The following is a 26,973-nucleotide window of genomic DNA, read 5'->3' on the forward strand; positions in this document are numbered from 1 at the left end:
GGTAAGTTGAATACTCAAGTTCAAAAATATAGTCTCGGTTGTCTTACTTTAATGACCTCCGTGGAGAAAAGTTCGCCCAGCCAACTAGAGCTTCTGTGTGCCAACACATATTATTAGCTAATGTTGCATATTTGGACTGTCCATTTGTGCTCGTTCACTTTTACATAAAATGTAGACATGCGGGTCGTGTGTCTGTTCACCTCCAGGCTTAGACCATTGGTCTGCGGCGTGAAGCCACTCCCCTCATGGGCTTTCCTCTGCGCTGAGACGATGCAGCAGTCAGCGGTCGGTGGGTGAAGGAAGGCGGCCGGTTGGGGAGCCTAGAGGGAGTAGCTGAGGCGTCTCTGAAGACGACGACAGTGAGGGAGAACGTTTATCAGTTCATGCGGGACAGAAATCGTCTGGCTCGGGATTTCACGGTGTAGACGAGGACCGGTGGGCACGGCCTAGCAACACGAGAGACCCAACATGCACCGAATAACGGGAAAAGCCGGAGGCGACAACTTGATTGAGATGAGCCCCACAGAATCTTTCAACGGTATGTAGCTAAATACCGGAGCCAGCCTCAGAACGCAGATTCGTTTAAAGTGTTATCATGAAGTTAATGTGGTGGCCTTCATTTGTTAGGGTATAGCGGCCTACTGGGAAAACAATTTGCACTTATTCCCCAGTCTGAGAAAACCTTGTAAAATAGGCTAAAGTTTTCGATGAATATTAAACAAATATTACACTAAATCTGCAACGCTTGAAATAACATTATTCTTTAGTTATATATTGTACACATAGCTTACATAAACTGAAACTTTCTAACAAATATAACAAAAATACCATCTTCACGTATACACATTTATTTTAAAATCCACTCAGCACAAATCAAGTATTATACATTTTTTAAGGTTTTGCCGTACACATTTCCCCTTTAATGCCAACACCAGATCATAGTCTGGCTTTCTTTTCAGGGAAACAACAGTGACTTATAGCCAGCCAGCCTCTGACAGCTGGCCTACTCACTGGAAACACTCTGTCACATACAGGCAGCCATTATCCACCAGCACAAACCCCAAATCCCTCTCTGCTCCTGACTAAATTTGAATTTTTAACAATGGCTTCGACAGCGGGTTGTGTTTTTAGCCATTTATGGTGTTGCTGAACAGAGGATGAATCACCCTGGATGCTCTCCAGGAACCCTTGTCAGTATGAATCGAAGTAAAAGTGTAGTGTTTCGTCTGCAGCATAGAGAGAATCATATGATAGCAGTGTACCTGAGCATGAAGTGTTAGTGATCACTACAGGACCATGAACTATAGTTATTGTAACCTTGTTGTGTGGAGTGGAGTTGTGTGTTGATGGTTTGTTAAGATAATAGTAGAAGCAGTGTTTTCCACACATCACACTGACAGCTCCACAAAATCAAATCAAACTAATATTCCAAATTCCAATTATTTTAATATAGAGGTACATAGATTGTACAATGGCGACTGCTGATGGAAAGCAGCCTCTTTCTAGCTTCCATGGCCCATCAGAATGAAATATGCAGTATTCCTCTTGTATGAGTAACATCTAATCAATAGTGCACCAGCAAACATACATTTTCAGACTGTAAATACATACTCAAAAAGTCTTACTGTTGCTGTTACATATCTTCAGACTACTAATATTTCCAGAGAACACATTCAGAGTTTAAATGAATTACAAACATATAATCTGAGTCTAAAGTCAAAACACGTGGAAAGCTGAAGGTCTCACAGTCTGCTCACAAACTCTTTGTTCACTTTATTTAAATTCAGATTCAAACCACAGTGAATATACTCTAGGTAAAGATTTCCCAGCTATTCGTGGTTATGGTTTGACCACGTAGATTCAGACCAACTTGGATTATTGTTTGTTGTTGCATCAGTGCTCACCCTTGCTGAAGCTATAGATTAAATCTATCTAGAAATGTCCTGACATGTGAGCTGGTCTGTTAAGGCAGGGGTGTGTGTATGTTTTCACCTGAAACTCTCAACTCTGTTCAGTCCAACATGGGAGATGACCCATGTCACAGGAAATCAGAAAAACCTACCCACTATGTTTATTTACAAAATGCTTGAATTGAGGCTCCCTAATTTCCTTTCACACCCTTGCAATTTGGCAGTGCTAATATTAAAGAAAATTAAGGGTGCAAAATTCAACATATTTACACAGATATTAATGAGTAGTGATAGCATGTATCATCGCTGTTTAGGATTCAGCAGGATTGTACGTTTATTTCAGTATAGCTGAATTGTAAAACAAGTTTATTTGTGTAAATAATAGATGTACATGAGGTTTGCTCTCTTAAGTCTGTTGGGTTGTTGTGGTAATTAAAAAAAAAACGAGACAGAAGCCCCCTTGTGGCATTTCCACTATCATCAGCTGCTCTCTCTTGAACAAAGCCTTAACTGTGGAGGCTACATAGTTGAGTGGCTAATACTGAGTGCTCCAATACTGCAAAAATATGTTCAGCTGTTTGAAAGGCATTCTCATATGTTGTGAAAGAAATATATTCTGGAACAAATCAGAGCAGTCCAAAACAAAGTCAGTATCATAACTGGTTGTTAAGGGAGATGAAACAAACAGTTGGCTTTATTGTTGCAGTTACAACACTATGAAAGTGCAGCATTAAAAGGGCAGCTACAAGTTCCAGCTTTAAGGCCAAATCTGCTGTAAACTGTACTGTATAGTACTGATTTTCAAGGCGTCAACTGTCTCCTCTAAAGTTCCACATCCTGCCCATAACTCAAAAGATGTTGGCAACAATAAGCATGCTGTCTATGCAGATTTAAAACAGCAGTTTTGACCTTCATATTCTAAATACAGTTGCATTTCTTTTAGCTGTTACATTGCTACTGGGAGACATTATCAAGAGCTTTTAAGTAAAGTTAAGTAAAGTTTAAGTTAAATGAAAAATATGGGTTTGGTCTGCAGTAGGAAAATTTGCATCACAGGTTGTGCTGTATTCCAGTTCTGGACTAGAGCTTTTATAAAAAATATCATTTAGTTTGGATTTGAACCAATAAGTTATGCTTTGTCGACTTGGTGTGTAATAACGTAGAGACAGAAAAGGTTTGCATATTACAATGTTCAAATGCTTTTTTAGGTCTGTGTAAGCACATATTTAGTCCAGACTAAATATAACCTCAGAGAGACCATCAATTAAGACTGTAGCAATTGTATTTAGAAACACAAACAAACAGGCTGAAACCAGCATTTGTTTTATTTTTTTTAGTTATAATGGTGCCAACAGTACTTGATTGTCTTGTTTTTCCATATGCTCTGCCATTTGTTTGTTCATTCATATGTAAATCTTTTTTCTCCTAAACTACACTGGGAGGTTCTTGCATTTGACAGGCAATGAAGGGTGGGCAAAAGCAGAACTTTATTATGGTTAAAACCATCAAGCAGACAGCATTTACTGTTAGAGACATTGAGGGGATTTACCAGATTTCTTAGTCTCATTTCCTACAGTCACTCCTGTACTGGTAGAATCGAAACATAGCAACATGGCTGTGTGTATTCTTTCACAGTGATCCTGTTAAGTCATGCTGTCTGGCCTTGTGGGGGAACGACCACAGAGTTCTGTACAAATATAGACCACAACACTTGCTTTCAGTCAGCCCTCCCCTCTGAACTCAGGCAGCTGTTCATATGCCTGAAACTTAACTTTTAACTAAACTTAACTTTGATGCCACCAACTTGCATGTTTGAGTTTCACTTTACAACTTGCTATTCTTATTTTACAGTGGATAGAGAATTTTTTCCACAATTAACACTGGTGATTCTATTTTTAATTTTGTCTTTCTTATGTTACTGTCTTGCAGATAACATAAATGGCTACCACCAACACAGCTCACCCAGCACAGGATCCCTCGAGCATGGACAATCAGCGGTAAACACCAAACTCATCACGTTTCCATTCACTCAGAACCTTCATACAGACATTTCTATAAAGCAACTTCTATTGCCTCAATTTTTGGATAGTCTGCGATAGAGTTTCATAAGATCCTGTGCCTCAGAATAGTCTGCATATTTTTAAGTGATTTGAATATATGCCAGCCATTGAAATAAATGAAGACATCTCCTTCCTATATATTAATTTTTAGCTTTCCAAGACAGATGCATAAAAGATTTGTGTGTAGCAGTGTTCTATCTTCACTTCCACCTTACCTCCTGTAAGCGTGGTAGCAGGAAGTTTATTGTGTACAAGTAAAATGCTTTATTTAGATTTCTTTCCTCCTCTCCTTAGAGTTTAATAGTTGCACAGATTTTTTTTATTGTAAATCCACCCACTAAAGCAAGACAGCTAAGCCTGTGGAACTTAGTAGAGCCCAAAACTAATTGTCTAAATTTTGAGATTACATTAGTTTTTTCAATCCAGATAATGGTTCACAACCTGCAAATGTCATGAGAGAGTCAGAGATATCCCTAATGCTCCTGTCTGTTCTCCCCCTGTCACACTGCACTTAAAGTCTCCTCTAACACCTGATGTGTGTGTAGAGACCTGTGAGTCTCTCAACACCAGCCTAGCCTCCCTGGCCCCCTCTGACCACAGCGACAGTCCAGAGTTTGAGGCTCAGACCTTAGAGCAAATCAATGCTTTGACTGGGGTAAGACACCAGTCAGGGACACAGATGCATGTTGTTGTTCCAGTGTCTATGTGTTTGTGTCACCTCACATCATCTCTGAGCTCAGACCTTTAACCGAGCAAGACCTGATCGTGACCATGCCTGACTTATAACATTTACTGGTTTTCAGAGTGTTATGAAGTGTTTTTGAGCCTAATCTGTAAGGATGAGTAAACATAATGCAAGTGTGGAGTGTCTGACTTTTTGATCCAGTCTGATCACCTCTCTAAGGTTGCTGCTACAGTTTTAGTTGAATGCTGATGAATTTTTTGTGCTGTTGGGCTTTTGCTCACTGTTCACTTGGTTCCTCCACAGCTCTCGAGAAAGCGGGCTCTATTCCTGAAGTTTCGTTCCAGGGTATGGCATGGTAAAACAGGCTTGTGATGTGATGCAACTTTATGCATATGTTTCCCGGCCTGCCAGGCTTTATTTCTTTCTTGAAGAATGTCTGTTAAGTTTCTCAAGCAGCATTATATATTCAGAAAATAAAGTTTGGACATTGGAGTTGAAATCAAAACACACATCTTGGTAGAGAGCTGATCGTGAATTCTTGAGAGCATGTTGTTTTCTGCAGACAGTAATGGCAACATGCTGGCATGAGCTGTATGTAGATGCATCATGAGAGTTCATTAGAAATGGAAAAGACCTTTCCACTTGCTTTTCTCACACCTGTGATAATCGTCTGCTTCACTTAAGAGAAAGCAGCCTGGTGGTGTTACAGCGTAATTAGAACGTTCACACTTGCACACACACACACATGCAGACTTGCACACGCACTGTTTATTGTACTGTACTATACTTTGCCTGGCAGTTTTTTTGTGTGTGCATTTATGTGTGTGTTTTTGTGTGTGTGTACGCACATTATGCAGTCTATACTGTAATCATGACCCTGCCCTCTTCTCATGACAGGACCGAACTTTGCTGTGGCTAACCACATAGTGTACTGTTGGCTTCTTTTTTGAATGCTATAAAATGTGGTCTTGCTTAAAGAGTGTGTAACTCATTTTAATGAAAAGTGGAATCATTACCCTTTTTAACAGTGGCTAATCTTTAAGAAAAAAAAAAAAATCTGGCTCCCTCCAACTAAAGGCTGTGATTTAGCTGAGTGGAAGATCACATCAAGGAGTTTTCGAGGGGAGGCAGCCGCACATCTATAAACTGTCTCTTTGATCAAGAATGGAAACAAAAGTTGACTGTTTAGCCCTGCTCCTAAAAGACATGGGAGTATAGGTCTTTTTTCATTACGAATGAGATACTTTCGATAGCATGAGACTTTTCAGCAAGTTTTTTTGTGTGTATTTTTAGAGACTGCTGCTGAACCAGATATAATTTTCTGTAAATCTCCAGATAGGAGTGTCCAGTTTTCCTTTTTAGCTGTGGATAAAAGCACAAAATCTTCTCTGTGTTGCAATGCAGTAAAAAAAATATTGGAGTGATACAATAGCTACCATTTACTCAGAGAAAAAAAATTCTCTTTCACTTGTTGCTGAAACAATATAGTACAAACACTGAAAAGAGGAGTCTAGCTGTTTTTTGTAGTACAAACATCAGAGTAGTTTGGAGACTTAAAAGGATTTTGAATCATAGTAACTAAAACCAGACAAGAGAAATGTTCTCAGAAGAACAATTTAGCAGCAATTTATTGAACATAGAAATTTCAATTAAAAAAAATTATGACCAGTTTAATAAAAATTCTTTGTTAAAATCCTTCACCCCAAAAACGAAATTCCTTGTCAATAATATTTTAGAGAACTCTCTTGCTGAAATTGGAAGCATATTTTTGTTACACCATGTTCTACATTTACCCTCCTTAATTAAGACAAAAGATGTCCATATCTCTAAACATCCAATAGTTAGGGGTTAGTTTATAAATGTATACAACTCTGTGGCCTCTACCAGCTTTACTTAGGAGAGGCAGGTTCCAGCATATGCACTGACTCGATATGGCTGATCTGTAATTACAGCAAATTACAGAGTTTCTGCAGTGACGTCCCAGTTAAAGAAAGCACCCAACCTGCCATGGGCAACGTGGTCCAATCTAGACTGGGAGGTAATGCAGACCAGTCATTAGAACATATGCATACTTAAGGCCAAGAAAACCGTAAAAAAGTTGAACATGTAGATAAAAATGCTTCTGCGAGTTAGTACAGTAGCAACCAGGGTAGATTCAGCTATACCACTGCTGTTGTAAATAATGTGTGCAACGTGGCTGAGACAATTTACATGTACTTTCCATTGATAGTGTCACATTTGCACTTTGTACACCATTGTGGTAAGGTCTCCAGATTGTTTGATTGATTCATTTCAAACAGTCAGGTCAGACTGGAGAGATTATGAACCAGTCATTGGTTTTCTGTAGTTCATCCTAATCTTATCAGAGCAGATTTCTTCACATGGTCATTTTGGCTGTTCAGCTGAGGTGTTTCTGGTTATCTGACATACTAGACAACCTGTTTCAGGCACTGTTGCTTTTACTCTCCTGCTGGTCAGCGTTGTACAGTACAGTGATGTAATCTCCTCTGTTCTGATGCTGTACTCTTATTACATTAGCTAGCTATGCACCAGCAGCTGGCAGCAGCTATGCTATCCCCATGCTGATGTCATCTGTAGGAGTCTAGAGTCTGTACTCTCTCCTCCTCTCTCTCTCCCTCTCTCTTTTCTGAATGTCTGAGCGAGTGAGGGCTTGTCCTGGGAGGTGAGTGGACCGGCTGGAGCTCCTCTGACTTTGGGATCAGTGTAGTGAGAGTGAGAGAAGAAGTGTTTTTAGGGCTTGACTGTGCTCCCTGGAGAAAGGCAATTGCTCAGGCAGCCGGCCTTTGCGTTGATGCATCATAACCATAAAGGGAGTGGCCCATGGAGGTAAAGTGCTTTTCCTTTCCTCCCTACCCCCACAGTATTTGGCTGATTGAAAGGGAAAACTCTGTCAGAACTACAGTACAGTAGCCATAGTTGTGGCTGAGTGGGATGTTGTAGTTTTTGCTGTGCTAATTGCCTGGGTTCACTGAATTTTCAGCAGTCCTTTGTAGGTAGCTACTGTAGTGATGTGTTGTGATGAAAGTTGTACATGGTACAAGGTTATTTTTAGCTTTCTGAACAGCTGAGGCAGCACTGGCAGCAGACAGTCATGCCTTCCTTTCCTCCCGTAAAGCATTTCTGCATAGTTAATTTCTCCTCAACCCTGTAGCTGCTAAAGAGACAGCCACTGCAGGGCTAACATTAGCTAATGCAAATGCTTGGAATTTCTTTAGCCACCGATACAACTGGTGTCAGCCCACATGGATTCCAGGATTTACAGAAAAGCACAGGTAATAATGTGCAATAATGTTGGAGTGTTAAGCCCAATATGAAAACTGAATGTCCCTGTTGTGTAGAGATTGGTATTTATGAATTTGTAGTCCTCTCCACATATCCTTTGCTAACATCTTAGTCATAGCAGATGCCCCCCTATTTTAGCCCACAACTTGTGTTTTGAAATGAAAATATGATTATCACAATTTTTCTTGTTTTAGACAAACACTCGGGTGTGATGTGGTGTGGAGGCCTTATTCTTGAGGTTTTGCTGTTAGCCCCTGACACATTGTTTGAATCTCTGATCTGCTGTGGTGAATGCATCCAGGAGCTTATACTGTACCAGTGTATATTTTAAATACTGTGACCTTTGTTCTCTCGTTATAGATTGACAAACAGCAATACAGTAAAGACTCAGTGTTCTTCCGTGATGGAGTGCGCAGAATTGATTTTGTCCTGTCCTATGTTGATGATAAAGAAGGTGAGAAGAAACAGGTAAGTACAACTTATCGGTACTGTATATACAAGTTACATTTCCCCAGTTCACTGTGGCCAGAACCAAATATCTTGAAATCTTAAAATATCACACAAAAGAACAGCTCATTTTTTCCACTTCTTGATTTAAACAGTAAAAACTGATCTTACAGGGCATCTTCATATGTTCACAGTTTGTGTCTACAAACCACAACACTGATTAAGCTTGATAAACTGCTTGTGTCAGTAATCCTCTCAAGGAATTTTCTGAGAGGGTCACTTGTACATTTAAATACACTCACAACCCTTTTTTTTTTTTTTTTCGAGAGAGATCAACTCTAAGTATTTTCATACTGTCTTTGGTCACATGTTGTTTTGTGGCTAGTCTCTTTATCAGCTGTGGAGTGCTGAAAGACTTTTACTGTTTGATACTGAGCTGTTAGCCTTCACATCTGGATGTTACCACTCCTCAGGTATGAGCATTTGTCACAGCCAACTCACATATTGCCCACAGCCTCATCAGTGACTCAACACTCAGACCTCCGGCCTGGTCAGGAACTTGCTCATTTCTTCCACTGTATGAGAAAGGCCAAACAGGAGGCCACTTCCTGTGCTGTCAAATGTGGCAGGAAATTTCAGCTTTAACTAGGAGGCTTTCTTTTTTCTTTTTGTCACATTTTTACTGTGATTGGCTTTCTATGTGCCTGTTTCTGAAGACATTAAACCTAATTCCATGTGCCAAATGGTAATTTAAGTCACACTACTGCACCACCATGACTTTTGCTACTAAATTTATTGAACTGACACTGCTATGTCCATACTGGTTTATACGGAAGTTGTTTAGTTGTGTTTTTACCACTGGAGTACTGGCTGCACTGACTGTGACTGTATGTTCACTTTGGTTTTACATGTTTAATATGTGCCTTACCAGATGGACGCTCTTCACATTAAGCATTTCATCTCACATTAACTTTTTCATTAAGTTGTCAATAAGTTTTGAATTATTTACTTCATACATTTACCTTCATATACTTATATTTTCATTTTAAATAAGAAAATTTTATTTCACTCTTGTATTATGTCTGTATCTCTCATAATCTAAATGTGCTACTCACTGTTTTGTTGTACAATAAATTTCATTATCATTATTGTACAAAGGCTGAATTAATTGAAATAAAACTAATAAATATATATATATATAAACTGTTTTGTTTTTGGTTTTTTTTCTTCTAAAGGAGAGGAGGAAGGTGTATGAGGCAAATTTAGCGAAAGTTGGCTTGGAGCTGGAGACAGAAGATAAATTGGTAAGAGCCCCTGGATTATAATTTTGATGATGTCTAATCATGTACAAAGGGAATGCAGTGGCCTGTAACAATATACTGTATGCATATGTCATGTCAGATATCTGTGTTTTTGACTTAATCTTTATGCTATTTACATAAACCTGTGAAATCCTTTTATTTCTGAGTTAGTTTTTTAGTTAAGTAATAGAATCAGTAGCCTTATAGTCATTTTACTGTGACACTTATTTCACTGTCATTATCATCAGGATTCAGAAGATGGAAAGACTTATTTTGTAAAGATCCATGCTCCATGGGAAGTGTTGGCCACCTACGCAGATGTACTGAAGATCAAAGTTCCATTCAAGGCCAGCGACATCCCAGACAAAAGCGAGATGCCAATGAACTGGTTGTCCACCCCCTTTCGTCTGCCTGAGCACATCATGCACCCTGAGCCAGACTATTTCACAGCTCCTTTTGACAAGAGCAAGTCTGACTTCTTCCTTATCAACGACAAAGAGACATTCTTCCCCCCTTCCACTCGCAACAGGATAGTAAGAATGCTTTGACCATGGCTTTCTAATCTTGTTTGTGACCTCGAAATTATAATATTTCCCCTGACAGTCAAAACCAAATTTTCTACCAATACAGTGGTATGCTGTAGTTTTGTATGCACGCCTGAAGTAACATTTTGGAAAAGGGTTATTACGGTGAATAACCTTCTAATTTAGCAGGTCATGTTTATTGTGAAGAATTGAGTGTCCATTATCTTAAAATGTTTATGAACAGAGAGGTAACTTTATTAGTTTTTGCATTATAGATTTTATCCATACAATTTTCAAGCCTCTGAACTACAAAACACTGTTATTCTGTTTCCCTCTCTGCCCAGGTCTACTATATCCTGTCCCGCTGTTCATACTCCAGGGATGAATGTGGAGATAAAGACAAGAAGGGAATCAAGAGGTTACTCAACAATTATACCTACACTGCTGCCTTCCCCCTGCATGATGTGAGCCTCGTTTGGTGAACTTTTGGCACTTTTTTATCAGTGGAAAAAGACATGGTGTATTTAATGGAATGTACACTCACTGATTTCCAACAGTAACATCCTGTTGGAGGCAGTGTTATATGTTGCAAAGCAAGGATGAATAATGCAACAAATGTGGTAACGAACTATGTTCTTCTGTGAATGCAGTGTAGATACTGGAAAAGATCGAAGGATGCTAACTGCGAAAGTGAGAGATACAATCTCTACAAATACTGGGCCAGATTCTTCTGTTTCTTCAAGGAGCAGCCCCTCAATCTTATAAGGCAAGACCCAAAAACAAAGTTGTCGTATCTGATGTGTATTTACTCAACATTAGTCTGGTAGCAGAAGGTTTTACAGGAAGCATTTTGTTTTGTTTTTCCCATTCAACAGGAAGTATTATGGGGAGAAGATAGGTATCTATTTTGCGTGGCTGGGTTTCTACACTGAGATGTTGCTGTTTGCTGCAGTAGTAGGGACAATTTGTTTCATCTATGGATTCCTCACTTACGATGACAATCAGTGGAGGTTAGTTTTAACAGGAATACCAGCCTGTTTTGTCATTTTATTATTAGTTTTCTTTTTTATAACTAATGTCATTGTTCCTTTTATGGAAAACAACCCTCAATTCCCAACAGTAAAGAAATATGTAGTGAGGAAATTGGAGGCAACATTGTCATGTGCCCGCTGTGTGACAAGAAATGTGGCTTCTGGAAACTCAACACAACATGCAACTCCTCATGGGTGAGAACTCATAAGTTTGTGAATCAGTTGTTTTTGTTCAAGATTCATGTTCTCATATGTGACATTTGAAGGATGGTTGGAACTGAATGTCAACAAATCAGTTTTTCATTATTTCACTGTTTTTCAAACATGCTCTTTCAGCAATCACACCTTTTTGACAACGTGGGAACAGTGTTTTTTGCCATATTCATGGGGATTTGGGGTGAGTAAAAAGTATGGATGCGCGATTAGTCGGCTAAACGATTAAACGTTGCTGACCTCACTCGTCGGCACCAGAAATACTGGTCATTTAAATGTATTATTCATATTTTATTAATGTACAATGCCAGTTAATTGTTGCAACTAAGATGTTATGCAGCTGCCCGCCATATAAGATTGTATGTAGGCTGTGTCAGAATAAACTGGCATATAAACACTGGACTGGAGCAATGTGTGACCACATTCAGCACAGGCATGTGGACTTAACCTGCAAGGAAAAAAGGCAGCTGGTGCTAGCACTGCTAACATTAGCCACACTCAGCAAACCAATTTGACATGCAGTGTTTCCCATTAATTACTTAGACTGTGGCGCTCCGCCAGTCTAATTTGTTCCACCACAGTTTCATAATGAACTGAAAATATTTTTACACTTCTCATAATAACATAAAAGATCTAATGTAGTGCACCATTGCTTATTTTAGAGCTGTGTGCGCATTGATTCGCTCAGCCCCTCCTTGCCCCACTCTCTCTCTCTCTCTCTCTCTCTCTCTATCTATCTCTCTATCTCTATCTCTCCCTCTCTCTATCTCTATCTCTCTCTCTCATGCTCACACACACACACAGATGGCGTGTCATAGTTGGACTGGTCACCGGGAGAAATCCCATCGCATCAGCTGGTCGGTGAACTGTCGGGAGCATGTCATCTGACTGGTCGAATAGTCTAAATTTCAGTTTCCATTGAATTCACAGGGAAATTTGTCGATAGGAACATCCCTAGTAAAAATGTCTGCTCTATGAAATTTGTATTTTTTAACCCAGTTGGGGAGCTACTGAACTATTAGTAGTCATTTATAATCACTGTTGCTCACTCTGTATTTAAAGGACCGGTTCATCCAGTCACAAAAACACATTTTCTCACTTCTAACTTTTAGTTTTGGTTTCATTTGCTGAGGTTTTGAGGTCTGACACTTGTGCCACCACACCAGTATAGTAGAGTTGAATGGGGTTAAAGCACTGAAGCCTGCCTTCATAGCCAGGCAAACATCTTAATAGAGATTCAATAAAAGTAATAAAACAAGGTTACTATTTTGCCGTGATACACCTGGTGTGACGGGTTGAATTTCTCTTCAGTGACACTGTTCCTGGAGCTCTGGAAGAGGCGGCAGGCCCGTCTCGAGTATGAGTGGGATCTGGTCGACTTTGAGGAAGAGCAACAGCAGCTGCAGCTTCGGCCAGAGTATGAGACCAAGTGCACCAACCGCAAGCTGAACCGCATCACTCAGGTGTTTGTGTGCTCATGAAACACTAATATACTGTATGATACTTTTCTAATGTACAGCTCTACGTCTGTGTAGACATAGCTATTAGACAGATATACTGTGTGTTAGGACTTGGAATGATTGCATATTACAGTATCAGTTGTATTTATTGCACACAGGTTTCTACACACTGAGTTGATCGCAGTCATTCATTAGGCCAGTTCCTGTACTAAAAAGCTGGTTTAAATGGAGACTCTTTGATTAAGAAAGTTATTCCTCAAATAAATTGCTCGTGAATTGTTATTGATAGTGGTAGACACCGCCTTGAAATGAATATTAACAGGGTGCAGTAAATTTGCTGTGACCACATCCCACCCGTCTTCAGGAAACAGAGTGGGTTCTTGACAGGACTGCTACAGATCTAATGGGGAAATTTTTGCTGTGCTGGGCCACCGTGATCCTCTGGGTAAGGGTGGCACTTAACGTGCAATGCCAGTGTTGTTGAGGGAGAAGTTTTGGTGTGGTGTAGTTTGTGTGTATAACAGACATTTTTGCAAAGGCTTGGAGGCACGAGTTTCCTTCTCTACTGCATTACTGTTTGACTGGTGGATCAGTATCTTGAAAGACATTTTTGCAAAAGCATGGCTTCACCAGGAAGACCGCTAGATGAAAGAATTGAACTCAGGCTGAAGCGCCTACGCACAAAGAACTCTGACTGGGCAACCTAGCTCTGTCTCTTATCTAAGGCTAGTGGTAATTAAAGGAGCCTAGCCTTTTAGAGCTGTCTTTTCAGGATATAACAAACGGTTACTGACTCCTGTGTCCATGTTTTGCTTGCTTATGATGTAGGAAATGGAGCCATACTTACCCATAACAAGCAAGTGTGCACGCTTATGTCTATCTGGAATCACCGTCCTGTTCTGGGTGAGCATAGTATATTTGGTACACTTGATCAGTTAAAATTGCTTTTGTCTTCTATCTGTTCCTCCTCCCTGTGTCATTTGTTTTTCCCCTCATTCTGTTCATCATCATCATCATAATAACCAGTACCATGTGACCAGGGCCAGTATGTGTAAAACTTCTAAGAAATGGAGCTCTCTTAAAACGTTTGGGAGCTGAAATCAAGTCACACTTGAGACACTTAGAAATGTTAGTGCATGGTCCTTACCATATATTCCAACAATGATGGAAAAAATTATGTTATTCTCACAATTGAAACCTATTTAAGACCAAAGTATTATTCATACCGGCCCAGAATTTATTACTGTTTTTTAGTCTTGTTTGTAAAAACCTGTAGCATGTGAATGTGCTAATGGGAAGATTATGGTTTTTTCACGGGGCATGCGTGCGCACTTCAAACCTAACAGTTTTTTCGAACATTTATGTTGGCCATAATTCACCTTCTTTATGCATATATTTTTGCGTTTTAGTGTGATTATCTTGCTGTACTTTTGTCTTGTTACTTGCTGTGCCATGTAGTTGTCTTTCATGTTGTCACTGTTGTCTCTGTCTGGAAGATCTCATTGATCATTGCCTGCATCATTGGGGTGATAGTGTACCGCCTGGCGGTATACGCGGCCTTCGCCAGCATCATGAAGGACAGTCCGACCACCAACCTGCAGGTGGTTGGCCCCTACATCACACCACAGCTGGCCACCTCTGTCACTGCCTCCTGCATCAACTTTGTCATCATCATGATCCTCAACCTCATGTATGAGAGAGTGGCTGTTTGGATCACTGATATGGGTGAGCACCAGAGTGAGAGAATGTATCCAAAATGGTTAAATTTCTGTGTCTTTGTATATCCACACATCAGTGCATATCATCACAGCCCTTGAAACTTTGAGAATGTGTTCTCTATCGGTTTATGTATTTAAAATCTATCTTTTATTACTTTTTACTATGTGACAGAAATTCCAAAGACCCACCTGGAGTATGAGAACAAACTGACAATGAAGATGTTCCTCTTCCAGTTTGTCAACTACTACTCCTCCTGCTTCTACGTGGCTTTCTTTAAGGGCAAGTTTGTCGGCTATCCTGGAGAATATGCTTATATGTTTGGCAAGTGGAGCAAACTGAGGAATGAAGAGGTAACAGATATAACTACATTACATTTTATAAGATTAGCATCAGTAATTCAACTTGAGCCTGAATTTGAGTTAATGTTTGTTTCTTTCCCATCCCTCCTCTATCTCAACCCGTCTACATTCAGTGTGACCCTGGTGGCTGTCTGATTGAGTTGACCACTCAGCTGGTTATAGTGATGACTGGTAAACAGGTGTGGGGTAACATCCAAGAGGCTCTGGTCCCGTGAGTACTCCATCTGAACATTTGATAGTCATCTTTTTATAGCCATTGTTAACAGTTCAGTACAGCTGCGTTATGGCTGTCAGAGGGTGTGGTATGTTGCCTCAAAGCCCCCCGTCTTTCAGGTGGGTGATGAACTGGTGGGACAGCAGGAAGGCTCGAAACCACCCAGAGAGTCTGTACAGCCGCTGGGAGCAGGACCACAACCTACAGGGCTTTGGACAGCTGGGCCTTTTCTACGAGTACCTGGAAATGGGTAAACAATCATCACACAGTCAATGCACTACACACAGGGAGAGATTTAGAGACCCACTTGAAACTTAAGCTGCAGTCAGGACCACCTGAGTGGAATCCAGATCACTACTAGTTTGAGTCAGGACCAAGCCTAGAGCTAAAACAAGACAGAAAATCAGCACTAAGCTGTTTAAATTCTGCAGTACATTGATGAAATATACACATATACAGATTTCTAAGTCCTTAAAATTATTTTTTAAGCTCAACTTCAGTGAAAAAAAAAAGTATTTATAGATAGATAGATAGATAGATAGATAGATAGATAGATAGATAGATGCAGTGTCCTCTGGCATCCCGCAGATGGTGCTGTTTCCATCATACTGTCTTTCGCTAACCTCTTTCCTCTCTGCGTCCCAGTTGTCCAGTTTGGTTTCATCACACTTTTTGTCGCCTCCTTCCCCCTGGCACCCCTGCTGGCACTTATCAACAACATCATTGAGGTTAGAGTGGATTCCTGGAAGCTCACCACCCAGTACAGACGTCCCATGGCAGCCAAGGCCCACAGTATCGGAGCCTGGGAGGAAATCCTCAGTGGGATTGCCATACTCTCTGTTGTCACAAATGTGAGTGCTGGACTACATCTGTCTGCTGTGTGTCTGGTCATTATCTACCCAGTTTATCTTTAGTTTTCCTTACACAATTTCCTTCCCTGCTTTCTAGGCATTCATTGTGGCCTTCACCTCTGATATGATCCCTCGGCTCGTGTACATGTATGCCTACCAGCCAGAGGGTGAAATTAATATGAAAGGCTACATAAACAACAGCCTGTCTGTGTTTTATATCTCTGAGATCCAACTTGCCAACAGCCCCGAGGAAGGGGAGAACCCCCCTTGGTTCAACAGCTCCATCACTACCTGCAGGTGCGTGTTGTGTGGGTTTATAAAGCTGTGTGAGAGAGGGAGAAAGACAGATTGTGGATATAAAAAGGTGGATGTTTCCACTTCTATGTTAATATATGGCTGTAGGGGAAGAAGTACACAGATCCTTTACTCAAAAGAAATAGCACAGTGTTGAAATACTCTGTTACAAGTAAAAGGCATTTTTCAAAATTCTAGTTCAGTTAACATACATAAATATTACCAACAAAATGTATTTTAAGTATCAAAAGTATTCCTTATAATGAAAGGCCCCTTTCAGAGTGCTAAATATATTACATGAGTTGGTTATTACTATGGATGTGTGTAAGCAGCAATTTAACGTAGCTGGTTGAGTGATGCTAATTTGAACCATTTTATAGCTTTGCACAAATATATTGTATGTAAAATCAAAGTAAGTGGTAACTTAAGCTTTTCATAAAAAACTTGTTAAGTAAAGTACAAGTGCCTCAAACTGTACTGAAGCACAGTATTTGAGTAATGTGTTTAGTTACATTTCAGCACTGATATATGAAATGTGTGGTCATGGGAGTGTGAAGTAGTTCATTTTTTAGCTAAGAATTTTTAAGTAGTAAAGCCTCATAAATAAAGCACAGCTTTTAGCACAACCACTTTACTTAAATCACTATTTAACTTCAGATTTAAATGTTGTGTGGTTAATACTGTATGCATACTTTTCAAATTGTTTTCATTGAACTTTTCTAGATATTACTTTGCCAGAGTAAATACTATTTCATTCTCTTTTGCACAGTGGACTGAATCATGACATTAAACAATCTTGTATAAGTATAAAAAATCTGCAGGAAATTTACAGCTCTGCTGTTCTTTCTTTGTAGGTATCGTGATTACCGCTACCCTCCTGGCCATGAGAAGCAGTACACCCAAACTATGCAGTTCTGGCATATTTTGGCTGCCAAGCTGGCTTTCGTTATTACCATGGAGGTAAGACCAGGCTTCAGAGCTTGCATCAGCACCACCAACACTCACTGACCATTTGAATTGAGCCACAGAATTTACCTTGGGCTGTAGTTGATTGTTACATTAATAGAGAACCCCACCCTCCCTCACACACATTTTTCGTATATAGTACAATTCCTGAGTCCATGCAGAGTATCTTCTGCAGCTCTTAGTCTAAAGTAAATATTTAACATTAACCCGTTGTGCTATGCTCCTCCACAGCATGTTGTTTTCTTGGTCAAGTTTTTCGTAGCCTGGATGATCCCAGATGTTCCCTCCGACGTGAGGGCTCGAGTTAAGAGAGAGCGCTACCTGGTCCAGGAGTATCTCCATAACTACGAAGTGGAGAAGCTGAAGATCCAACTCAGCCAAAACAGCAACAGTGACTGTACCTGTACACCCATGATCTATCCGTCTTTACCCAAACATGAGGTGCTGTCAGAGTGTCTCTAGCCCAGCGAGAGCTGGTCAATCAGCTGGACATGATGGCATGACATGGTGATGTAGTTTTCCCTGCTTGTGTATTATGATACTGACCATCATTTTACTGTAGTGCCTATGTTGTTTGTGCCGTGCACACACAGACAACTTTTATTAAAGAGCTAGAGGTTTCCATAATTCGCCACCCTTCTTATACTAATCTGCTGATAGTGGAAGTGCACACAGGTGAAAAACCAAGTCTCCATGCATGCTGAAACTTGAGGCACTTGAATTTTAATGTCTGTCTCATATTTATGGCTTTTCACTCTGCGTGTTGTAATTATAGTGCTGAGGATAATCAAAATTTGCTGTAAGGAAAGAAAGAGGAAATCTTATACACTGTATCTAAACCAGACAACCTAGTCTGGTTTAGATACAAGACTTATTTATTTAAGTGCCACTGTAAGTTACCAAAGACTGGATGCCTTAATATATCACATACTTATGACTGATTTTATCTATCCACTAGTAGAATAACAATATTATTTGGAAACTCATTTTCAGGTTTGAATATTTCTTTGTTTGTAAGTAAAGCGATATGAAGGGTTTCAGTGTCATGTACTGTAAGTTTATGTTGAACTCGATTCTTGTTTTTACTGCAACAAATGTGAGCATTTTTTATTTGACAGCATTGAGGTCATGGTATGGATGTAACATACTTTTATCCAATTATTTTCCCCACTACGCTGGCTGTTAAGAGGCCTGGTCACATTTTGCTACCCTCTCATAACAGCCCAACAGTTGCTCCAGGACAAAACCTGACATTTGAAGTAGGTTTTTATGAAGAGAAACCTGTGCTGCTGTCACTACTATGAGTAAAGGCAGATTTTGTCCTGCAGTGGCCAGTTGTTAAGCAGCCACAGCAGCAGCTGGTGCATGTTGACTGTTGACAGTGAGTCCTGTTCCTGTAGATGGGAAGCGAAAGGCCCTGAGAGAGTGAAGAGATCCCTTTTTAATGTGCCTCTGTTTACCAACACATTGGAGCTAATGAAAGCTTGCCCCCACCTACTCAACTATGTTTGCTCCATTACACAAAGCACATCAGCCATCGCCTTGTTCTTGTGCTTTTGGTTTCCTCAGCTGTGTCTTTGTAGAGAAGGAAAGATACACATTCTTTTTTTTTTTTTTTTTGCACAAAGCACTTAATGAAACCTGACTACCAAGACATAAACATGTCAATCTATTTGTTGTCCTGATGCTATGTATTCATAATCAGTATTTTGAAGCAGTAATGTGTGATAGTCTTTGTTCATTTGGATGGAAGATGAGTTGTACTGTAGTAAAGAGTTCCCTGTTTTGATTTTGATGTTTATATTGAGCTTAAATGCCAACAAAGAGAAAGATGTAGCTCTTTATTCTGAAATTATATGAAGGACATTTCACATTTATTAGGCTGCATAAATAGAAATATTTGAGACGTATTGAATTATTCTAATTTTATGTAAAATAGCTGACTGTCTGTGCTTCAAACTCAGGCAACTAAATCATCAGTATGTTGAGGTGTATGTAGACGTGACCACTTGAGCTGAGAGCGATGTTGGGCTGTTGCTTAGCTAAACTAGTGCCTGTTGATGCCTTAATAGATCTGATAACTTTGTTGTCTATTTTATTTCTTAGTACATCTCTTTTAAATTAACTTTTTCTTTTAAATGTCTGTCTTCTTTTTATTATGCTTTAGTAATATTTTATTTTATACTGTTACCATACGTGAAAAAGGTGAACCTGTTTACTGTATGCTAGTGCTAAATTTCATGTTTTCATTTATTTGGTTCTGTAATTTTTTTTATTCTCCTATATCTAAATGTGTAATGTAACAAAGACAGTTCTCCAAAATAAACTACTAGTTAAGCTTGAGTAATTGTTGGACCTGTTTGGATCAGTCCTTAATGCTGTAGACTGTCAGCTCCTTTGCTGAGGGAAGGAAAGATGCTGTTCACATAACAGATGGCCTGAGAGAACACTGATAACTATTTAGTGTTTGTTCACTCTGGTGGGTGTGTTTTACACCAAAATATGTTGGCGTGGTTGTTTCACTCGGCACTCCAGTGAGCCACTGTAACAAAGACATGGGCAACACTCAGGTTCAGGTAGGTTCCCTGTGATTTTAAAGATTTTATCTATCAGGCAAATATAGATTTATGGAACAACAAAAAAAGTTTCTAACGGAGTATTTGTGAGTAATATATGAGCTCAGGATGTTCTTCTATGAGGGCAAATCGGCTAAATGTCACTATTTTGTATGTTTTGTGTACCAAAGCCCCATCAATGAGTTTATAATTAAATGAAATTTTTTAGGAAGAGAACTTTATTTTACAGCATCAGACAGGATACAAACTAGGCTATCTTTAAATAGCGCTGCATGTCAAAACTCCAAGCTGAACCTCTGTGCTTGTGACCCTCCAGCCCCCAGAAGAACCCTTCTGCGACCTGGACATAGAACAGGGTTTACTGGTGGTCCAGCTCTATGTGATGCCGTCCTTCTTCCTGGTGGTGCTGATCCTCGGGCTTCCCCTCAACCTGCTCTCCCTCTGGGTTTTCCTCCACCGCCTACGGCGTTGGACCCGCAGCACAGTGTTCCTCTTCAACCTGACCCTGGCTGACACCTCCTGGCTGCTGGCCCTGCCTCTCCTCATCCACTACCATCTGGACCAGCTGTACTGGAAGCTGGGGCTGCCGCTCTGCACGGCTGTTAGGATGCTCTACCACAATTACTTCTACCTCAGTATCTTTTTCGTCACCTGCGTCAGTGTGGACCGATACCTGGCCATCGTGCACCCGCTGCGCTCTCTGGTGCTGCTGGGCCGGAGGAAGACCTCCCTCCTGTGTGTGGCCGTCTGGCTGGCCACTCTGGTCCTCAGCATACCTGTTGCCAGTATGACTCTACTCCAGACTTGCCCTGGGAGCAACCGCACTGTCTGTACCCTGTACATACTGCTGAATGAACCCGGGGAGAGCCTCCCTTATTCCCTCTTCTGCTCCATCATCGGCTTTCTCTTCCCGCTGCTCTCCATCTGTTACTGCGGCCTGAGCAGTGTCAGAGAGCTTCGCCGCCGGCCCGACCCACACAAGAAGCAGCGGCGGCTCCGGCGGGTGCTGAGCGCAGCGCTGGTTCTCTTTGCCTTATTTTACCTGCCCTATCACCTGAGCCGCAACGCTGCCATCGTGATGCGGGCGGTCTACCCTGACAACCCCGCCTCCTGGCGGCCACTAGACCTGGCCTTCTTCCTGGAGATGTGCCTCTGCAGCCTCATCACCTGCGTTAACCCTCTGTTCAGCTGCTTCATAGGCCGCCAGTTCAGACAGGAGTTTCACTTCACTTTTGCCGTCATGTTTTCCCAGTGTCCAGGGATGCAGGTGGCCTCTCTGATATCTAAGCGGACCCGGATGACAGTGGGAAAAAGGCATGGGATGTCCACTGTTACCCCTGTGTGCGCACTGCCTGCACCTGGATCCTAATGAATTGAGGAATTTTAATTAATAATGCTCTTTGTCTAATACTTTTGTGTTGTTGACAGTGTCTAGAAAACCTTCAGAACCTTTGTATGTTCTTCGTTTAATCACCTGTTTTCCTTGATTGATGGAATCATATGAGCACCTTGTAAGTAACAATGATTTCCAGTCTCCTTGATCTCATTCCACCGCGCATCAGTTGAGGTTTGGCCTCCTGAACTTCTTTACACGGCACCGCCTCTGCGAGGTTCATAGCGTCCTGTACTTCAGACTTTGTGTGAACAGCATGGCTTTCTCTTATTAATATCTGAAGACAAAGCTTTTTGGAAATTTGTCCCTGACGTTGTAACACACCCAGTAAACAAGTAACCTTTCGGGGAACGTTCCCTAAAAGTTCTCTGAAGTAAAAAATTTTTTTACAACCTTTAGAGAACGCTCTGAGAACGTTCTCTTATGTTTATGTTTGTGGAACCTTAACCAAATGTCCTAGAAACATTTGCTAAAGGTGATTTTGTGGAACCTGAAGAGACCTTTAGAAACATTCCCTAAACCTTTAAGATAGGTTCCCAAAAAAATTCTCTGAAGGTTCCACAAAAATAACCACAAAAGAACATTTGCTGAAGGTTATTTTTGTGGAACTCTATACATTTTGTGGTTCTCTGTAGGTTTAAATTATAAAATCGTTGGGTTTTTTTTTCTCGGTTGACAAAATCAAATAATAATGTTGCAATACGCACCTGTGATACACCTCCCACGGTTGTGGAGGTTGTCCTGGCCAGGAAACTGACTGACGTGGGAGGATTGTCAGCTGATGTAGTTCACCAGGGCCCCAAACGCTGTAAATACTGGCCCATGTACTCCCTCTGTATCTCCCTTCCAACAGCTTACATCCACCCTGCATCCTCTCCTCTCGGTTTGCACATTCAACACCTCCACAGCTCACGACACACATCCCATCGCTTTAATGGCAAACATTGCTGATTTTCACACCACATTGTTCATTAGAGATACTGTGTTTTAATAAATCACATTTAAGTGTACCTCTTGCATGGACTCACTCCATTGACAGTCCCTGAGTCAGTTTGTGACACACTATATGTCATAACATTACATCCTAGTATTACATTGTGTGTTTGTGACATGCAAAATATTACCCTTAGTGATTACATGTGATTTGTTTTGATCTCAACTTTCAGTTTTGACGTGCGATGTCATCGCAAGAAGCCATAGAGCATGCAAAATAAAAACAACTGTAGCAGATGAAGTGATTCGTGGAACAGTGATTCATCGCTGAATTTTAATCAGAATTAAGTCTTTGTTGCATTTTGAAATGGTCTGGTCATTAACACTTCCTGCTTTTGTGCAGTTTCTGTTTCCACAAAGATTATTCAAGGAATAAAATTGTGCTTTAAACAAAAACTTATCTGATATCTAAAATGCTGTTAAGTGCATCTACCTTCTTGAGTCTAACTTGACTTCATACTACATTAAATCCTGAATTTATACGAGGCCCCCTAGCACTGGGGTACCACTTACATGTATTACAATGTTTATTGTTGATCAGATGTGGATATAAATACCGTCATATTAAATTTTAAGGTAGTTCTTTGTTGTTTAATTTAAAATCCAATAATTTTGCATGTGTTACACCTTTACATTAGTAGTGAAATTTTCTAAATTTTCTTCTGCCGTCATCTTTTGAACTTATCCAACAGCTCTGAGAATCTCCAGGCTATCAATCCTCTATACGCAGTTCCTCAAATTCAGCCTGACAGTTCTAGTGTTTTTTGGAAATTTGGGATGTCCACTAGAATTCCAAAGAAAGTTATGCCAGTTTGTTTGCCCCTGGCTTAACACTCAATTAAAAAACATTCAATTCCAAACCATACATCCATTTTAAATTAATAACAATGTCAAAAAAATTAAATGTACTGATAAAAATTACAACTTAGGAAGAACAAAACAATTTAAACACTTCAGAACAATGCACACTCTAATGAACAGCATAAAGCAGCAATAAAACACAGTGCGTCATACAAGTATAGGAGGGATGTGTCTGGGATGGACAGATGATGTAGTCAGAACTGCAACGACTCCATTCTTCATCTGATGAAATGCTCTGCAACAAGACAAAAAACACTTAAGCATTCAGAGAAACAAGGCGACTGTTTGCAAACACGAATACACACAAATGTTCTCTCGCTGTGTTAGCAGTAACACATACATGCACATACTTTTAATATTTACGTTATTTGTCCAGTGTTATCGCCACTTTGTCTGACAACACCGTCGACAGCCACGCAGGAGAGATGCTCCACTGTGTGCTTTGCATTTGTTAGCCACTATTACCAGGATGCGCGGCTTTTTTATTTTTGACTGTATATAAATGTGTTGTTTTTACTTCACAGACGATGATAGCGATAATTAAAAATTAGATCAAGTTAAATTAAAATGACCAAAACCGTCAAATAACCTGGTTCCTCTTTGACTTTCCCTCTGCTTTTTTTTTTTTTTTTTTTTTCGTCTTGCAATCACAGGGACACACATCCGGGTCCGAAGTCCGGGTCTGGTCCTCATGTTGCCAGGCAACAGCATGGCACATAACGAGGTGAATCCTACATTTATGAACGAATTCAATCAATTTAACACTGGAACTCCCAACAAAGTGTGCACCCATCCAGTCTGAGTAAATTTAAGAAAGTAAAGTTTCATGTTGTACAACCTTACCGGCTGTGAGGAAAGTCTGGTCCCATGACCCGGTGCACACCAATATGAAAGCGACTACAATCACGGCCATGAGCCGCAGGTCTCCTCTTCCTCCGTCCTCAGGTGAGAAATGAAGCGAGAGGCGCGTTTTTCTGTATCGACATCACTGCCTATAAGACGATGTGTTAGTTTACTACAGTTTAGTGAGGATGTGTGGAGCCCCAGAGCTGACTACGCAGACGTCAGCCTTCCGCTTGATCAACCGCACCTGGAAAAACCTGAAACTCTCCTGGCTATAGGCTCCCCGTGGTCACGTGACGTCTGCACGGGCTCTCACCTGAGTTGCTGTGAAACGTTTCTCTCTCTCTTTTTTGTAGTTAATTGTTTAAAAGTATCACTCTCTAATAAAGGATTTACAGAAGTTTGAACTAATGGCTTTATTAATGGTTAATAAATCATTTACTAATTCTTTATAGATCAGTCATATCTGTAACCATTAGTAACAACAGAATTTAGGTTGCTAGGTTGTTAAAAGATCCTAACGGCTGGAGTTTATTAGTGTATTTGATTTGGAGTTTAGAGATGATTGTATTATAACATTTGGTTAAAATTCAGCTAAAAATATTATTAATCTATTGACACGATTTTGCAAAGACACATGTACACAATCTATTGACAATGTTCATGAGTTTCTTGCTTCCTAATAACCAGTCAATATTCCAGGTATAAATGTTAGTAAGTCATTAATAAAGGGTTATAATCATGTGGTTTGCAGCTGTTAGCGTTAAAAAGTTGTTTATAAATGATTACCCTGACACTACCCCAGAGTGTGAAGATTGTGAAACTGCAGATAAAATTCAATTTTCTTGGCTGGACCACAACCGTGGGGACAGCCCTATAAACCCGAACATCCATTACTGACTCATTGTAGTGATGTGTGGGTTACAAACGAGTCGGCTCTATAAGCCAGCTCCTTTCCATGAATGATGGGCTGATTTCTTTTTTTTTTTTTTCTTTTTTGTTAATTTTTACAGGACAGAATAATAGGTTGATCTTTTCACAGTACCGCTTGGCCACTGGCACTCCATGCACCTACTGAATGTTGTGTTGGAGTGTGTGCATTGCGACCAGATCAAGGATCATACCATCAGGTTAAGTGGAGCATAGCATCAGCTGCATATGTTTTTATATTAACGTTTTTATACCAAACATAAATAAAATAAGTAATGTAAAATAATGGTATTCTGGAAATGATAAGGTTTTGTATAATTACATTGAATAATTTAAGTGATACACATGTACACGTACTAATCATAGGTGAAAACATAGCTAAATTTGGCCGAACAATAACAGCCAGACATGGTACTAATATTAAGAGCCGTTTGGGAGCTGGAAGAGCTGACTCCTATTGCTGAGCTGAGCCAAATGATCTGGCTCAGTAAAAGAGCCGGACTTCCCATCACTAACTGATCGAGTGAGTGGGTGCGTGATAAAGTTACACCATAGGTCAGCCAATTGCCGCGTGACTGAGTGCTGACGTTAAGCGACCGCTCGGCTGGTCGAGTATTGGAGCCTTCCCATTGGCCGTTGGTCTTTCAAAATGAATTGGCGCAAATGGCTCTATTACGTCGTTTCCGGACAGTGTTGCCATTTTAGGGCTTTCGTCGCTAGATTTACTGACTTTTCCCACCCCTTTAATGACTTTTCTTCACAAAAGCACCCAGCGAAAAATTTAGCGACACTCACAAACTTTAGCTTCTTTACTTAGAAGAGAGGCACCAGTATTGCCCGGTGATTGCGTAGTCGGGCTTTCCTTCCAAACGTACACTTCTCTATGTGTCTCATTCAGTTGATGGCATGGCAGGTGACACAGATGTTAATGAGCTTCTAGCCTTCTCTCTGAACAATCATTTTACAGGTAAATATAGGCGAAACGACAGCACAGCCATCGTCTTTAACTTATGTGTATGGTGATTCCGTCAGACAACGTCGTGGTTATAAAATAAGTATTTTAGCAGAGCAGCAGCTTGAAAATGGCTTGGAAGTGACTGCTGGTTAATGTGTAGTCTTAATGGGCCGCGTTTCCGTCACTGTTTCATACTTGTTCCCTTGTCTGACAACAGAAACACAAAACCATTTAAAGTAAAACAGCATTGGGAAATCAGCTGTATTAAATTACTGTATATATATGTGAGCACAGAGAGTAGGAGACAAACAAATAAACGGCGGTAGAGCCATATACTGGGTTTTGACATAGTCTTGTTTTTTAAAATGCCTTTTTCAATGTTTTGAGCGGCTTCAAAGAATTAATTTCACATTTATTGTACTGTGGTGGGGGCAGAAAATAACAGACTATGCGGGCACATCTGATGGACCCATTGTTCACCCTCCCTCTGGTGAGTTCCTGTTTTTAACTTTCTATTGTTAAAGAAATTTAGGGACAACAAAGACCTAAAATGGTTCAGGAGCATGTTTGTGCTTTATGTTATATGATTATGAAACAGGTAGATGAAACTGGTAGTTAGTGTAATCTAGCCCTCTACTGTAGTTAGCAGTACTAATAATGGTAGCCATTTAATGCTAAGGTACATAATTAGTTAACCACCAGCCTAGAGAACTGTTTGGCTACCCCCCCCCCAACAATCTTCAACATTATACTGTAATCTTCAACATACTACAAATTAAAAAAAAATCACCTTCATCTATCAGGACTCAATCTCAGCTTGTAAGTTTCACTTTTTCTCAGTAAAAATTATAATGACAATAATTTTGTCTTTTATGGCCATGTAGTAATTATTTTTACTGAAATGAATGAATGAAACTTAATCTGCCAATGAGCAATTAATCGTCAAGGCATTTTTAAAGCAAAAGCTTCAAAGATTCCCTGGTTGCAGCTTCTCATAGTGAAGCCATGAAACATGTTTCTGTTGTATCTACTTTTTTACTTATGAGTACAAGTTTTCCTCATAATAAAAAAAAATCAATGAGTAT

At 40.2% G+C, this 26,973-nt stretch overlaps 2 protein-coding genes and 1 long non-coding RNA gene across 5 annotated transcripts; 2 read left to right on the forward strand and 1 right to left on the reverse strand.

Annotated features, from left to right (window-relative positions):
- The first annotated feature begins 243 nt into the window (after positions 1 to 243).
- ano5a (anoctamin 5a) lies at positions 244 to 19,782 on the forward strand. 3 transcript variants are annotated; one of them, XM_040133687.1, is made up of 20 exons: positions 244 to 538; positions 3,840 to 3,907; positions 8,319 to 8,426; positions 9,641 to 9,709; positions 9,955 to 10,239; positions 10,575 to 10,694; positions 10,881 to 10,996; positions 11,106 to 11,240; positions 11,351 to 11,456; positions 11,598 to 11,658; positions 12,786 to 12,937; positions 13,299 to 13,379; positions 14,431 to 14,659; positions 14,825 to 15,003; positions 15,126 to 15,223; positions 15,346 to 15,476; positions 15,872 to 16,077; positions 16,175 to 16,374; positions 17,226 to 17,331; positions 17,569 to 19,782. In XM_040133687.1, the coding sequence occupies exons 1-20, from the start codon at positions 469 to 471 to the stop codon at positions 17,797 to 17,799; spliced, it is 2,751 nt and encodes a 916-aa protein (XP_039989621.1). In that variant the 5' UTR covers positions 244 to 468; the 3' UTR covers positions 17,800 to 19,782. The 3 variants fall into 3 exon arrangements, with proteins under 3 accessions (XP_039989621.1, XP_039989622.1, XP_039989624.1); XM_040133688.1 differs by lacking the exon at positions 13,299 to 13,379 and adding an exon at positions 13,763 to 13,837; XM_040133690.1 differs by lacking the exons at positions 244 to 538; positions 3,840 to 3,907 and adding an exon at positions 4,976 to 5,010.
- Positions 19,783 to 19,892: 110 nt separating this feature from the next.
- LOC120792879 (succinate receptor 1-like) lies at positions 19,893 to 21,282 on the forward strand. The gene is made up of 2 exons (XM_040132263.1): positions 19,893 to 19,913; positions 20,230 to 21,282. Exons 1-2 carry the CDS (start codon positions 19,893 to 19,895, stop codon positions 21,280 to 21,282), a joined length of 1,074 nt encoding a protein of 357 aa, XP_039988197.1.
- Positions 21,283 to 22,559: 1,277 nt separating this feature from the next.
- Positions 22,560 to 24,264, reverse strand: LOC120793590. Its single transcript, XR_005708000.1, has 2 exons — positions 24,004 to 24,264; positions 22,560 to 23,395 (listed from the first exon to the last, which is right to left on the reverse strand). It is a non-coding gene; the product is annotated as an uncharacterized LOC120793590 (long non-coding RNA).
- Between the last annotated feature and the right edge of the window lie 2,709 nt (positions 24,265 to 26,973).

Source organism: Xiphias gladius, chromosome 8 (genome assembly GCF_016859285.1).
Source record: "Xiphias gladius isolate SHS-SW01 ecotype Sanya breed wild chromosome 8, ASM1685928v1, whole genome shotgun sequence".
Taxonomy (NCBI): domain Eukaryota; kingdom Metazoa; phylum Chordata; class Actinopteri; order Istiophoriformes; family Xiphiidae; genus Xiphias; species Xiphias gladius.

Bases quoted from the DNA above. Each gene is read 5' to 3' on its own strand.
- ano5a (XM_040133687.1), top strand. From the start codon at position 469: ATGCACCGAATAACGGGAAAAGCCGGAGGCGACAACTTGATTGAGATG. The intron at 8,427-9,640 runs GTAAGTACAACT...TTTCTTCTAAAG, and splicing joins AAGAAGGTGAGAAGAAACAG to GAGAGGAGGAAGGTGTATGA. The intron at 10,695-10,880 runs GTGAGCCTCGTT...CTGTGAATGCAG, and splicing joins CTGCCTTCCCCCTGCATGAT to TGTAGATACTGGAAAAGATC.
- LOC120792879 (XM_040132263.1), top strand. From the start codon at position 19,893: ATGGGCAACACTCAGGTTCAG. The intron at 19,914-20,229 runs GTAGGTTCCCTG...GTGACCCTCCAG, and splicing joins TGGGCAACACTCAGGTTCAG to CCCCCAGAAGAACCCTTCTG.